This window comes from Gadus morhua, chromosome 20, assembly GCF_902167405.1.
Source record: "Gadus morhua chromosome 20, gadMor3.0, whole genome shotgun sequence".
Lineage (NCBI taxonomy): Eukaryota > Metazoa > Chordata > Actinopteri > Gadiformes > Gadidae > Gadus > Gadus morhua.
Genome location: NC_044067.1, coordinates 21,698,732 through 21,711,772, shown reverse-complemented (window position 1 = coordinate 21,711,772; position 13,041 = coordinate 21,698,732). Strand labels below are relative to the sequence as shown.

General features: G+C 46.3%; 1 protein-coding gene across 1 annotated transcript in view; it reads left to right on the top strand.

Moving 5' to 3' along the window:
* Nucleotides 1-12,210, top strand: part of fn1a (fibronectin 1a) — a 39,379-nt gene extending 27,169 nt beyond the window's left edge. Inside the window, exons 31-49 of the mRNA XM_030342644.1 lie at nucleotides 1,458-1,631; nucleotides 1,933-2,088; nucleotides 2,400-2,513; nucleotides 3,065-3,343; nucleotides 3,669-3,880; nucleotides 4,996-5,083; nucleotides 5,386-5,568; nucleotides 5,706-5,795; nucleotides 6,122-6,313; nucleotides 6,454-6,543; nucleotides 6,878-7,244; nucleotides 7,629-7,848; nucleotides 8,142-8,312; nucleotides 8,554-8,692; nucleotides 8,944-9,111; nucleotides 9,730-9,855; nucleotides 10,027-10,133; nucleotides 10,319-10,429; nucleotides 10,796-12,210. Of these exons, the coding sequence (XP_030198504.1) occupies nucleotides 1,458-1,631; nucleotides 1,933-2,088; nucleotides 2,400-2,513; nucleotides 3,065-3,343; nucleotides 3,669-3,880; nucleotides 4,996-5,083; nucleotides 5,386-5,568; nucleotides 5,706-5,795; nucleotides 6,122-6,313; nucleotides 6,454-6,543; nucleotides 6,878-7,244; nucleotides 7,629-7,848; nucleotides 8,142-8,312; nucleotides 8,554-8,692; nucleotides 8,944-9,111; nucleotides 9,730-9,855; nucleotides 10,027-10,133; nucleotides 10,319-10,429; nucleotides 10,796-10,864 (3,056 nt within the window). The 3' untranslated portion in view covers nucleotides 10,865-12,210. The remainder of the gene's footprint in view (nucleotides 1-1,457; nucleotides 1,632-1,932; nucleotides 2,089-2,399; nucleotides 2,514-3,064; nucleotides 3,344-3,668; nucleotides 3,881-4,995; nucleotides 5,084-5,385; nucleotides 5,569-5,705; nucleotides 5,796-6,121; nucleotides 6,314-6,453; nucleotides 6,544-6,877; nucleotides 7,245-7,628; nucleotides 7,849-8,141; nucleotides 8,313-8,553; nucleotides 8,693-8,943; nucleotides 9,112-9,729; nucleotides 9,856-10,026; nucleotides 10,134-10,318; nucleotides 10,430-10,795) is intronic.
* Nucleotides 12,211-13,041: the final 831 nt, after the last annotated feature.

Sequence of the window (13,041 nt, the reverse complement as noted above, 5' to 3'; positions counted from 1 at the left end):
CAAAGTGGAGATTTCTGAAAACGCCGGTTATGTGTTGTCGTGTCAACGGGGAGAAACGGGGTTTTAGGTTCTGAAGCGTCACATTATGCACCAGGAAATGCTTAACGTCATGTGAGCGCCCGCTGTACCGTATTGATCCGAATGTAAACACAAACCCCATTGTAAGACGACCTATATTTGGAAAAAAGATTTGAAGACCAGATCCGTTTTTTATGAATAAATAAATTGTATTCATTGAAATAATATACGAAAATAAAAAGGCATCGAATAAAACACTGCATTGCCACTAAACAGTAGTGCAAATAGGCCGTAGGCCTACCGATGTGTACACCAAAGACTATTCCTGACACTCCTCTGCCCCGCTGTGTTCGCTCTGGCTGCGGTCGCTCCGAACTGTTTCGGCCCGTGGCAAAGCGAGTCATCCTCGCAGCTGTCCAAGGCATTTTGAGACGCAGCATTTATTTAATGCTCATATGACCTAGTGCTGAAAAAAGGTTATATGAAAAAGTGTGAGGGTAGCGGTGGTGCGCTAAACTTGTTCTGTGAGCAGCTGGATGTGAACGATCGATTTTCAACTGTCCGCGCATGCACTGGTGTAATTGAGCTGCGCTGCTATACATCTTTTTTTTATCAATGTAACGAGTTGCTTTGTTTCATATAATTGTATTGGAAGTCCTGGTTTTCACTAGGGTTGCCGCGGTGTGGACATTTTCACACCGAGTAATACACTCGTCTCCACACCGGTATTACCGAGTATAAACGGTATAAACTTTGAAACTAGGTCAACCGCCACACAAGCATCGGTTTTTAGACCCTTCTCGTCCTTCAGTTGCCGCCAACGTTCGAAAGCAGCGCCTAGGATTATTCTTGATTTCAGTTTTTCTCTTTCAGCGTTTTTATTATCAATTACTCTCTGAAAAAGAGTTTTCCTTCTCTTTGCTGGTGGTGGTGGTGGTGGTGGGGATGGTGGCGTCTTGTCTGCCATGGAAATTGTCTTCTACTGCTAGGTCCAAATGTGGATTAACTAGTTCCAGTAGCTACCGCAGGATAACAACAAACAGGAGCTTGCTCTGGGTCACGAGCTCTGGGTCACGAGTACTGCACGAAGGGGTCGCGCGCGGGGCGCGGGGGAGGGGGAGTGCAGTACGACCGTTTGATTGACGTACTTACTGTCCAATGCAACTCGGTGGCAATGGAAATGATTGGCTGGAGTTTTTCGAGCCCTGCCCGTTCCACAGATGATTGACTTGTTTAATTTTCATGTCAGTACTTCTAACTCAGTGGCTGTAAGCGGGTTATGATAAGGATTTCAAGTAATTTTGCAAAAATGGCCAAAAAAGCAAATCACCTATACAACCTTTAATGTATTGTCCATCTTCATGGCTTCTTCTCTATGATCTCTGGTGTCGGGTGACTCACTTTCTGTGTCTGTCCCCTGCCCCCCTTCCCCTCTGCAGGTGGGCGAGGTAACATCAAAGAGTTCACGGTGCCGGGGACCCAGTCCACGGCCCAGGTGACCAACCTGAAGCCGGCCACCGAATACACCATCACCGTGTACGCTGTGACCGCCCGGGGGGACAGCCCCGCCTCCAGCACCCCCATCTACATCACACACCGCACCGACGGCAACTGTAGGTTCCTCTAGGACCACGCATGCACACATGCACACACACACAGTCATGAACACACACCGAACTCAAACAGACACACACAGTCATGAACACACACACACAGTACACATATGTATCCAGGCTTTTACTGTCAATTGAAGATGCACTTGAAGAATACCAAATCCACCAACATATCATATCCCATCACATGACATTAAATTACATCACATTGCATTACATCATATCATGCATTATATCTGAGGACCTCTCTGCTCCCCTCTCTCCGCGCTCCTCTGTCTTGCCTGCTCTGGGGTTCCTCCAGATGTGGACTCCCCGTCTGAGATGGAGGTGATGGATGTGAAGGACAGCAGCATCACGGTGCGGTGGAGCCCGGCCCAGGGCCCCATCATGGGCTACAGGGTCACCGGGACCCCCAAGAGCGGCATTGGACCCATCTTCTCCGAGGTGGTGGCTCCAGGTACGTGTGTGTGTGTGTGTGTGTGTGTGTGTGTGTGTGTGTGTGTGTGTGTGTGTGTGTGTGTGTGTGTGTGTGTGTGTGTGTGTGTGTGTGTGTGTGTGTGTGTTTCGCTAGTGTATTTCCTTTTTATATTGATACCACCACCACAAAGATATCAAGACAAGGCATTTATATTTAAGCAATTCTTACATGAATGAAATTGTCACGCACTATAACTGAGGATTATTAGTTGTAGCCTACACACGCATCTACTGTCTTTTTTTTTCCTCTGTCATTTTAAGCTGTGTGTGTGTGTGTGTGTGTGTCCTTAGACCAGAGAGAGATCACCTTCTCCGGGATGATGCCCACCCAGGAGTACGTCCTCAGCGTGTTCGCCCTTGGCCAGGACGGAGAGAGCTCCCCTGTTGTGGAGTCCGCCAGGACAAGTCAGTGGCTCACCTTCAGTACAAACATGGGTTAAGAAATCCAGAACATACAACACAGATACAGGAATAAGAAACACATACCGTTGCACATACTGATAAATAAAAGCCTGCCTCTAAGAGTGTGTACTTTAAAAGTGTTCACAGGGTCCACTGCTCGTAACTCCTCTAAAGTGAGAAAGTCTGAAAAGAAGAACCATCTAGCCTTGTGTTCTATTCCCTGTCTGCTCTGCACTGTCCCAGAAACTGGGTCGTGCTTTTCAGCGGTGGATTGATTTAGAAGTTTTTTATTGATGGTCTGTACGTCGCTTTCGCTAAAAGTATGAAAAGTTTGAATCAATGCAAATGCAGTTTAAATTTAAACTATTCAAACCGAGCTCAGGAGGAGACGAAGATGGTAGAGCAGCCACTGCTGAGACTGTCGTTTACATTTCTCTCGTGTGTGTGTGTGTGTGTGTGTGTGTGTGTGTGTGTGTGTGTGTGTGTGTGTGTGTGTGTGTGTGTGTGTGTGTGTGTGTGTGTGTGTGTGTGTGTGTGTGTGTGTGTGTGTGTAGATGTGGACAGCCCCAAGGACCTGGCCTTCTCGGACGTGGCCTCCGGCTCTCTGCATATCAGCTGGGCCGCCCCCGAGGGCACGGTCACCTCGTACCGCGTGCTGTACTACAGCCCGGAGGAGGGCGAGCGCGAGCTGCTCCCCGCGCCCACCGGGAAGGCCGACTCGGCGCTCATCCAGGGCCTGCGACCCGGGAGAGAATACACGGTGAAGGTCATCGCCCTGCATGACGACGCGGCCAGCACGCCGCTGGTGGGAACGCAGTTCACCGCCGTGGAGGGTGGGTACCGTCCCACTGACACCCTTCAGTCCATACATAACCGTTGGGGTCTGTCTGTCCTTTTAGGGTGGGGTTATTGAGTTCAGAATCAACTGTAAATTTGTCACAATTTAACACTTTCTTTCTTTCCAACTGATCAGTAATTTGGCTTTGATCTCCATTGCCATACCAAATAGTGAACCTCCTATTCCTCACATGGTTCATCAGTCTGCAGAAGGGACGGCTTACCCACCCTGCCAAAGGAACCCCTGTGGACACTCATTTGGGGTTTAACATTGAATAGCATGCATCTCATCCACCTTGCATGGTTTCTGTGTGCCCCCAGGCGTCCCGGCCCCCACCAACATCCTGTTCTCCGGGGTCAGCTCCACCTCCTTCCGGATGAGCTGGGCAGCGCCGCTGCAGACCAACCAGCTGACGGGGCGGCCCGGCCTGTCCGGCTACCGCGTCCTGGTCCAGCCCAAGGGGAAGAGTGGCCCCAACGTGGTGCTGAACCTGGCCCCCGACACCACCCAGGCCGTGGTCCCGGGACTCATGGTGAGGGAGACCTCTCAGCAGGGGGCCCATGTGCTCCGAGTACTGGACACAACTGTAATACTCCGAACAGAAAATCTGAATGGATAAGTAGAACAGCAATACTATTAAAGAAACAACATACACCAGAAATACAGTTAGTTATTTTGCGTATGGTATACATGTCCGAAAAACTAAAGGCGCTCAGATGCGGGAAAAGTGAAGGTAGGGTTTGGTGGCAAAGCCCAGGGCGAAGCCCCGGTGATGGTGTCGGTGTTATGTTGTATGTATGTATGCTAATGCTAGTGGTGGTGTGAACGAAGCTGATTCTGATTTTTAAAGTTACTCTTTAGAAAATGTACGATAATACCTTTTTGATGACATTTATTATTATAAACAAATCATATTTTGTAGTAATATGTTGCACTTAACTATGTCATAACATCGGGTTATATTCTCTGGTGCAAAAGGCTTTTGTATAATTGACGAAAATTCCTATTGATTGTTTCCATACTTTGCCATCGTATGATGCAATGGATTGGTTTGCTACCAATGTGTGCTACAGCCATTTTGTGATGTTATGTTTGGCGAACGGGCAAAAGCAATAATGAATCCTGTAGTATTAAAACTAACGATTGTGAAATAGGACAAATAAAGTGCTAAACACTGGTCTCCAAATGGAGACACACACGTGCACATACACACAGACACACTCTCAGTCATTTATATATATATTCATGCCCAGACTTGCTTTCCTCTCTGCCCTTAGTCAAGGGATCGGTATTTGTATCTGGAATAGTTCTCAGACAAATGCTTTTACTCTGCTAGACTAGGGCTCCAGTCTGTCTTTTGATTGCCCAATTCTACAGACACACGAACATGCACGCGCACACACATGCACACACAGTGTTGGAGGGATACCCCTCCTTGAACAATCTAACCTTATAACGTTCTAGTTCTTTCTAGGTCTGCTCTTTCCTTCTTTCTCAGATCTAATTTATCAAATTTTGTGTATGTTTTCTTTTGACTCTAAGCCTATAGTCATCTACAACATGCAGAGATTGGCAACAAATCCACTGAAGAATAAAACAGCCTTTCGATGAAGATGAACAATCTGACAATGTCTCTTTCCCTCCCAGCTTGCTACGACCTATGTGGTGGAACTGTATGCCCTGAAGGACACTGCCAAGAGCAGCCCCGCCCGGGCTGAGGTCACCACCATGGACAGTAAGTCTCTGGATCCATCACGCCATCGTCAACATATATAGAGACCGTTGTTAGCCAAACAACATGCAGGCGTATACCATCATGTAAAGATAGGTGGAAAGAGATTCTGCTCCAGATTATTTAGTAATAGAAATAACACCTTCCAAGGTGTTTTAGTTCATGACCCTCTCTGTCCATGTTGCTTCTATATCAGCACGGTTGGAACATCGTAATAGTCAGGATGAGTTGATACTCTATTGACCCAGACGGGGACAGTGGGAGGTGACTCTGTGTGTTGATACTCCCTGCCTCCCTCTCTCCAGACATCACCCCCCCGCGCCGTGTACGCCTCTTAGACGTCCGGGACTCCAGCATTATGCTGAGCTGGCGTTCCAAGACGGACCCCATCTCTGGCTTCATGGTGGAGGCCACGCCCATTACCTCTCCTGAACACACCACCATCCGGAGGAACATCGACTCCAAGCTGCGTTCTTACACCATCACAGGTGGGCTGGGAGCATCCTGACAACATTCATCAAACCAGGCATTGAGACCAAAGTTAAAAGCATCCAGGTGGTCCTAGGAGCGTTCTTCTGATAGAAGCCGTCCCCTGACCTGTGTGTATACGTGTTGTGTTGACCAGGCATGCAGCCCGGCACAGAGTATAAGATCAACTTGTTCACTCTGAGTGGCAGCGGACGCAGCACCCCCTTCACTCTCACCGCCACTACAGGTACCACACCCCTCTCTCTCTCCCTCTCTCTCTCTCTCTTTCTCTTTCTCTTTCTCCCTCTCCCTCCTGTCCTTTCTGTCAGACGTGTTGTACCTGTGAGGAAAAGATTGTGTTGAATAAACAGATGTTTATTGAGAAACACTGAAAACACCCTCATACAAACTCCTTTGTATGACAATAACACCCCTTATTGTAACTGATACTTTATTATAAATGGGAGGGAACATCTTTATTAACTTTATTATTTATTAACAATTATTAACAATCACACATTTTCTTCTATATATATTTTTAAGTAAAAGTAGTAATCTCTCTCTCTCCCCCAGCCATGCCAGCGGTCATCCCCCCAACCAACATCCAGTTCACCTCCTTGACCCCCAGCAGCGTCTCCTTCACCTGGGAGCCCTCCCGGAGCCCCGCCATCACCGGCTACTACGTCACCCACGAGGTGGCGGGCGGGGAGCCCCGGGAGCTCACCCCGCGGCCCCACCCCGGCCAGACCTACGCCTTCATCAGCGGTGAGGGTGTAGCAGGGGACGCCATACAGTCCAACACCAGAGCACACCATGTTAACGTCACTCACTGTGAATATGTGTATTCAACATGCTTCTACATCTAGAAATATATATTTGACTGGAATGTCTTTGGTGTGCTGAAGGTCTGAAGCCAGCAACGGAGTACGTCATCCGGATCGTCGCCCTGCAGAACAATCTGAGGAGTATGCCGCTCGTAGGCAAGGCCAAAACCCGTGAGTACCCCCGCCCCCTCACACACAATAGTTCTGTACAGGATCAGGCTCAGCTGTTACTGGAGCTCTTAATAACAAAATCGAAATGTAGGTCAGCTCTTACAGTTCGCTCAAGGAAAAAAGCATTGCACATTGCAGGCTACTTTCGTTCTAGGAAAACAACAAGTTCCTCCCCAAAAAATTTATCTTGCTCTTGGTAAAACAATGCCGCCACCTATTGGCCACCTTCTGCAAATGTGCAAGTAGGAATATTTGACAATGATGTGCTAGATCAAATCCATAATCGTTGCTCTTCTAACGGTCACTCATCTGCTGTGGTCTCCTCTCTGGTCAGAGCCCGGCCCGGACCTGCTTCTGATCCCAGAGCTGCCTCAGCCCGGGTCCCACAGACCTAGACCGGACCTGCTGCTGACCCCAGAGCTGCACCAGCCCGGGTCCCATGGACCTAGACCGGACCTGCTGCTGACCCCAGAGCTGCCCCAGCCTGGGTCCCACAGACCTAGACCGGACCTGCTGCTGACCCCAGAGCTGCCCCAGCCCGGGTCCCACAGACCTCGACCGGACCTGCTGCTGATCCCAGAGCTGCCCCAGCCCGGGTCCCACAGACCAAGACCGGACCTGCTGCTGAACCCAGAGCTGCCCCAGCCCGGGTCCCACAGACCCAGACCGGACATCCTGGACGTTCCAGAGACAGACAAGACGTAAGACCCGGGAGAACTAGATCTACTGCTAACTAATCGTACTGTTCACTATGTTTAACGTCATTCTGGATTATTACTAGGCTGCTTATTATTATTACTACTAATTCATTTTATTGTTCACTAAATTCAATGCCCTTTTGGGTTAGTATAGCTATAGCTAGACTTTGTGACTGTTTTACTTTTTATTATTTGTACTGGTTAACTATTAAATTAATACTAACAACATGACAGGTTATTACTTCTAACCTTTCTGAACATATTTTAACCAATTTTAACCAATAACCAACCAACAATTAATACCTCTCCCTCCTCTGCCCTCTCATGAGTTATTTTAGCACATTACTCATTATCTGATGCTGTGTAATAATTCTCCTGTCCCATCAGGTTCAACACCAACCATGTCCATTTCTCGGGGCCGGACGGTGAGTTTGGGCCGGGCCAGCAGGGCCAGCACATCTACACGGAGTACCAGAACCTGGGGCCCCACAACGGCTTCAACGCCCACAACACCCGGCCCCAGGGCGGCCAGCGCCCCACTGTCAGGGACCCCCTTATCTACATCCCCGTCCCGGGGCCTGACGGGAACCGCGTGCCCCTGGTCAAGGTGAGGGACCATTGACCTTTATCCAGCCCGCACCATCTGCTCTGCCTCTGAATGTGAGGCTATAGTTACGTTTTTCAAGATCAACTTAAAAATAGTGGTCAGGAATGGTATAGTGGTGGTTTCCAATTCAAGTGCTGGCATGCTCTGTAGGCATCCTTGAGCATGATGTCCCAAAAAAATCCCCTAGTCACTTTTTAGTTACAAAAAAGTAAGTAAACAAAAAGATTTTATTTTTTTCTTTCCCAACATACATCCAAGCTCACATTAATTTTCTGTCTGTTCTGTTCCTTCAGGTGAGCGATGGACTGTTGCCAGGCCTGGCCTTTGGATTCCCTGACAACGAGACAGAGTTGCCCCAGGAAGCTCAGACCATCACCACCATCAACTGGCAGCCCATTCCTCAGAGCTCAGAGTACCTGGTGTCCTGCAACCCCATCACTAACCTCGAGGAGAAGACCTTCCAGGTACACACACACAGATGCACGCACACACAAACACATACGAAGATGCACGCACACATGCATTCATGCACACTCCTACACACATACATCCAACTTACATCCACACACATGTACACACACACACACACACACACACACACACACACACACACACACACACACACACACACACACACACACACACACACACACACACACACACACACACACACAGTAAATCAAATCTTCTGTCTCCCTTTTGAAGATGACTCTCCCTGGCACCTCCAGCAGTGCCACCTTGATTGGATTGACATCTGGAGCCTCCTATAATGTCGTTGTCGAGGCAATGAGGGGCGGGGCAAAAGAAAAGGTTCTGGAAGAAGTCGTAACCGTGGGCAACACTGGTACAGTACTCCATTAAGTTTGTTGTTCTTCTTCAAAGTATAAAAAAGGGGTGTGCAACCACTGGTGTAGATTGTTATTTTGTTTTATACACTGTTGCTGTAACATATTTTCTCATTGATGTGGCTGAAGTTATCGGTTCTCATGGTTCTATCATATTCTCTTTGCCACGGAAGGAAAAGATCAGTCGACAACTACAAAATAATCTCAAACCGCCATTTTAACCTCATCCTTTTTTTTTTTTCTCCAATAGTACCAGGTGACCTCCCAATCAATGTCAACCGAGACGTTTGCTACGACACACACACACACACCTACCACGAGGTGGGCTCCGAGTGGGAGCGTATGTCTGAGACAGGCTTCAAGCTCTGGTGTCGCTGCCTGGGCCTGGGCAGCGGACACTTTAGGTGTGATTCATCCAGTGAGTGGCTTATTAACCCCTGACCCAGCATGCTTTGCAAACACCATAGTACAACCTATTATATATGGTTATACTGAAGGAATTTAATAGAAAAAAAGTGATATTGATAATATACAACAAAGTATATGCCTGATAGTGAAGAACAAAGATATTTGTTTCCATTCATCACTGTAGCAATCAATTCCTTTGCTGAAGTACATCACCATAGATCCCACAATGTGAGATTCTATGTGTTGCAGTACAGTAACACGATAGCTAGCATGGGCCGACCTTACATTTAATTAAACGTATAACATGCTCAGAATCTTTATTCCTTTCAAAACAATGGTCTGTCCATGTTAGCCTTTGTCCGCCATGCAGTTAAACTAAACCTGTTGCAGACAAAGCTTAGATCTGGGTTATTTGTATTATTTCTTCATAACCCGACAATACCAAATAACCTAGGACCAAGTTTTTTTTTGTATGAGTGAGTGCAAACCTCTAGGCCCATGAGGTTTAATAAAAAGGCTGCTCCTCACAGCAGGGATGAGGCTTCTGATGCTTCATCAATCATCGCATACCTTTTTGATAATCCGTCCGTTCCACCCCCCCTCCTCTTCCGTCCCTCCCTCCGTTCAGAGTGGTGTCATGACAATGGAAACAACTACCACATCGGGGAGAAGTGGGACCGCCACGCGGAGAACGGCCACATGATGAGCTGCACCTGCCTGGGTAACGGCAAGGGAGAGTTCAAATGTGAACCGCGTGAGTAAAGACACACACACACACACACACACACACACACACACACACACACACACACACACACACACACACACACACACACACACACACACACACACACACACACACACACACACACACACACAAAGAGAGTGACAGAGGTAATACCCCTGTGTGGTGCTTGCTCTGCAGATGACTCTACGTGTTACGACAATGGGAAGATGTACAAGGTGGGGAACCAGTGGCAGAAGGAGTACGAGGGAGCCATCTGCACCTGCACCTGCTACGGGGGACAGCAGGTAATTCTCTCACCCTCTTTACCTCGCGTGGGAGTTCCCTCAAACAATACATCATAGCTAATCTGACTGTAGCTACGCTAAAGGTCTGTGTACAACGTATATTTATATGCATCATCTTTTACCTTCTTTTGAATTTCCTAAACAAAAACGTGTGTGTGTGTGTGTGTGTGTGTGCGTGTGCGCAGGGCTGGCGCTGTGGTAACTGTAAGACCCCGGGGGTCCAGACGGACGTGGACGTCCTGCTGCCGGCCCCCAACGCCTTCGACCGCTACCGGGAGAACGCCCTCCGCAAACTGGTCAGTGCTCGCCCACCTGGTTGGTTATGTCATCTAGCGTTGGTTAAATATTCATGTTCACTTAGATACTTATTTCTGTGACTTATGTTGGTTAGTTCTGTAGGTTAGTTTTGTTGGGTACTTAAGTGAGATATGCATAAGATATGCTAATTTGTTATTATAACACTAACCGTTATAATGCGATCAGGAGGATTTATTTTGTGTTGTCAGGAATTATTGTGAGTTATTTGTTTTATAAAATGTTTGTTTTGCTGTCCGACACCACATCATTATGTCAGAATACTGGCGTAAGGATTGCAGTATTCTGACATCCTTATGTTGACAGTAAATGAGGATATTCTCCTGATCTCATCTGTCCCTCCTCAGAACATCCAGTGTCCCATCGAGTGCTTGAGACCCGAGCTGCTGGCCGACGCCCACAATCCGCTGGAGTAGAGGAGGAGCAGAGGATGAGAACCGTGTTCTCCCCTGAGCAAGAGGGAGGGAGAAACGGAGGTAGAGAGATAGAGAGAGATAGAGAGAGAGACAGTTTCAACACTCATGTGCCTTAAAACAGGCCTTGTATCGTCCATGACTCCGCCCTAGTGCTTTATCATTGTTCCAAACCACCGCTGTGCCTTCGTAGAGACCCACCCACTAGTGTAATGTTATGTCACGTTAATGTCCATGTATGTTGTAGTAACACAAATTGATTCTGACCGTGGAATAGAGTTGGGGCTCAGATGGACACGGTTTGTGTTTGTAAACGGTTTTGAAACTACTTTGCATAGGCCCTTTCTGTTTATATTGTTGCTGCTTTGTTAAGGAAAGAGATTGTCTTCAGACCTACCTGCAGTAGAAGACACACCTAAAGACACTCTCGCTTTCAAGGACACTAGACCCCACTGTCACACACCAGGTGCTGAAACTAGTTGGATGGTGTCCTTATTTGTGCCATGTAAAAGTCTTGCTTTATTCCAGACATTTCACCCAACTGTATGGAACCATTTGAACCGATGTTCAAACTGGCCACAGCCTCTACAATATTCCTTCAAAGCTTTGATATTGATATTCTGTTTATGTCCATCCTTGAATGCATTTCAGTGACACGTCCACAAATATCAGAGAAAACCAGACTAGTAGAAAGTCCTTGTCATAGAGTTTTGTGTTTTTTCCTAGTTCTATATTGCTACAAAGATAAACACTGAAATTGTAAGAATCCAACTCAAGCCTCCCCCCAAAAAAACACTATGAAGGCCATATAACGAATTGAAAATTGTTTGTGTGTAAATATATCTAGATATTCTGAAAGGTGAAAGTGTTGGCTTAGACCAAGAAGTGAACCTTTGTAATTGGTAACTATCCATCCAGATAGTTTCAGGACTATTGTATAAGGCAAATAGATAAAAAAAAAAATACCCTGTAAAAAGGGAGCTCTAGAAAACCATTAGTATTACACATTATGGGGATTAGGAGTTCTAGTCGCATTCTTTCAAGTCAAATTATTCATAAAAGTGGCAGTTGGCTTTAGTGGGCCCTAGGCAGATGACCAAACCGCCACTGGAACCTCTTTTTGAAAGACAATGGATTTCTGCATCTGTGTATTTGTATTACTAAGACATGGTCTTACTTTTTTGTGGTTTTAAGTGTATTTTTCAGATTTATTTTATTTATCCCTTTTATCCAAGCATTTTGTTTGAATGCTATTTTTAGGGTGTACACTTTTATTTACGTTTTTATATTGTTGGTGCCAAAGTCTGAACTACTGTGGACTGATTTTTAATAAACTGACAAAAATCCAACTGTTTTGTTGTTTACAGCCAATCAGGAAGAGATGGGCTAATCTAGAGGAAGTCAGAGAAAATTTAGATTATATTGATAACATTAATTAAAATTATAAGAGTTGGATTTTGCTCAAGCCATAGCAGTTAATTTTAGAAAATGCAACTTAAAAGGGATATTGCCCTGCAGTTTGCTTTTTCAGTTCAAATGCCTCAACTTTAACAACCCAAAGAAGAAAGTTAAATAAATAAAAGCAAGAGCACGATAGTTACAAACTGCTTATCCTGGGCTCCCGTGTCGTCATTCCCGTACTGCTTGCCACAATATCATTATGTATCCTGTAGCCTACGTGTCAGTAACGTTTGCATAAAGAAGTAAAATAAAACCTGAAATGTTGCGGCTGCAAGCAGTCCAAGAAGTATTCAGTCACCCACGCACCTAGGCCAGAGGTGTCAAGTAACAAAGTACAAATACTTCGTTACCTTACTTAAGTAGACATTTTGGGTATCTATACTTTACTGGAGTAATTATTTTTCAGCCTACTTTTTACTTCTACTTCTTACATTTTCAAACACTTATCTGTACTTTCTACTCCTTACTTTTTAAAAATGGCTTTGTTACTCCTATTTAATTTCAGCTTGTTTTTATTCCGCCGGTGTTCAAAAAAATACAAACAAAAAAACCTATCCAGATAATTCGCGCCATCGGATAGAGTGAATTTGTTTGGTTTGATGAGAATAGAAACATATACCATTCTGACACCCTATTGGTTTATACGCGATCCATGGCAACTGCGCATGACCAGAGCCGGTCAACATTCTGACATGAATCGCGCCACATTTGAGCTACGA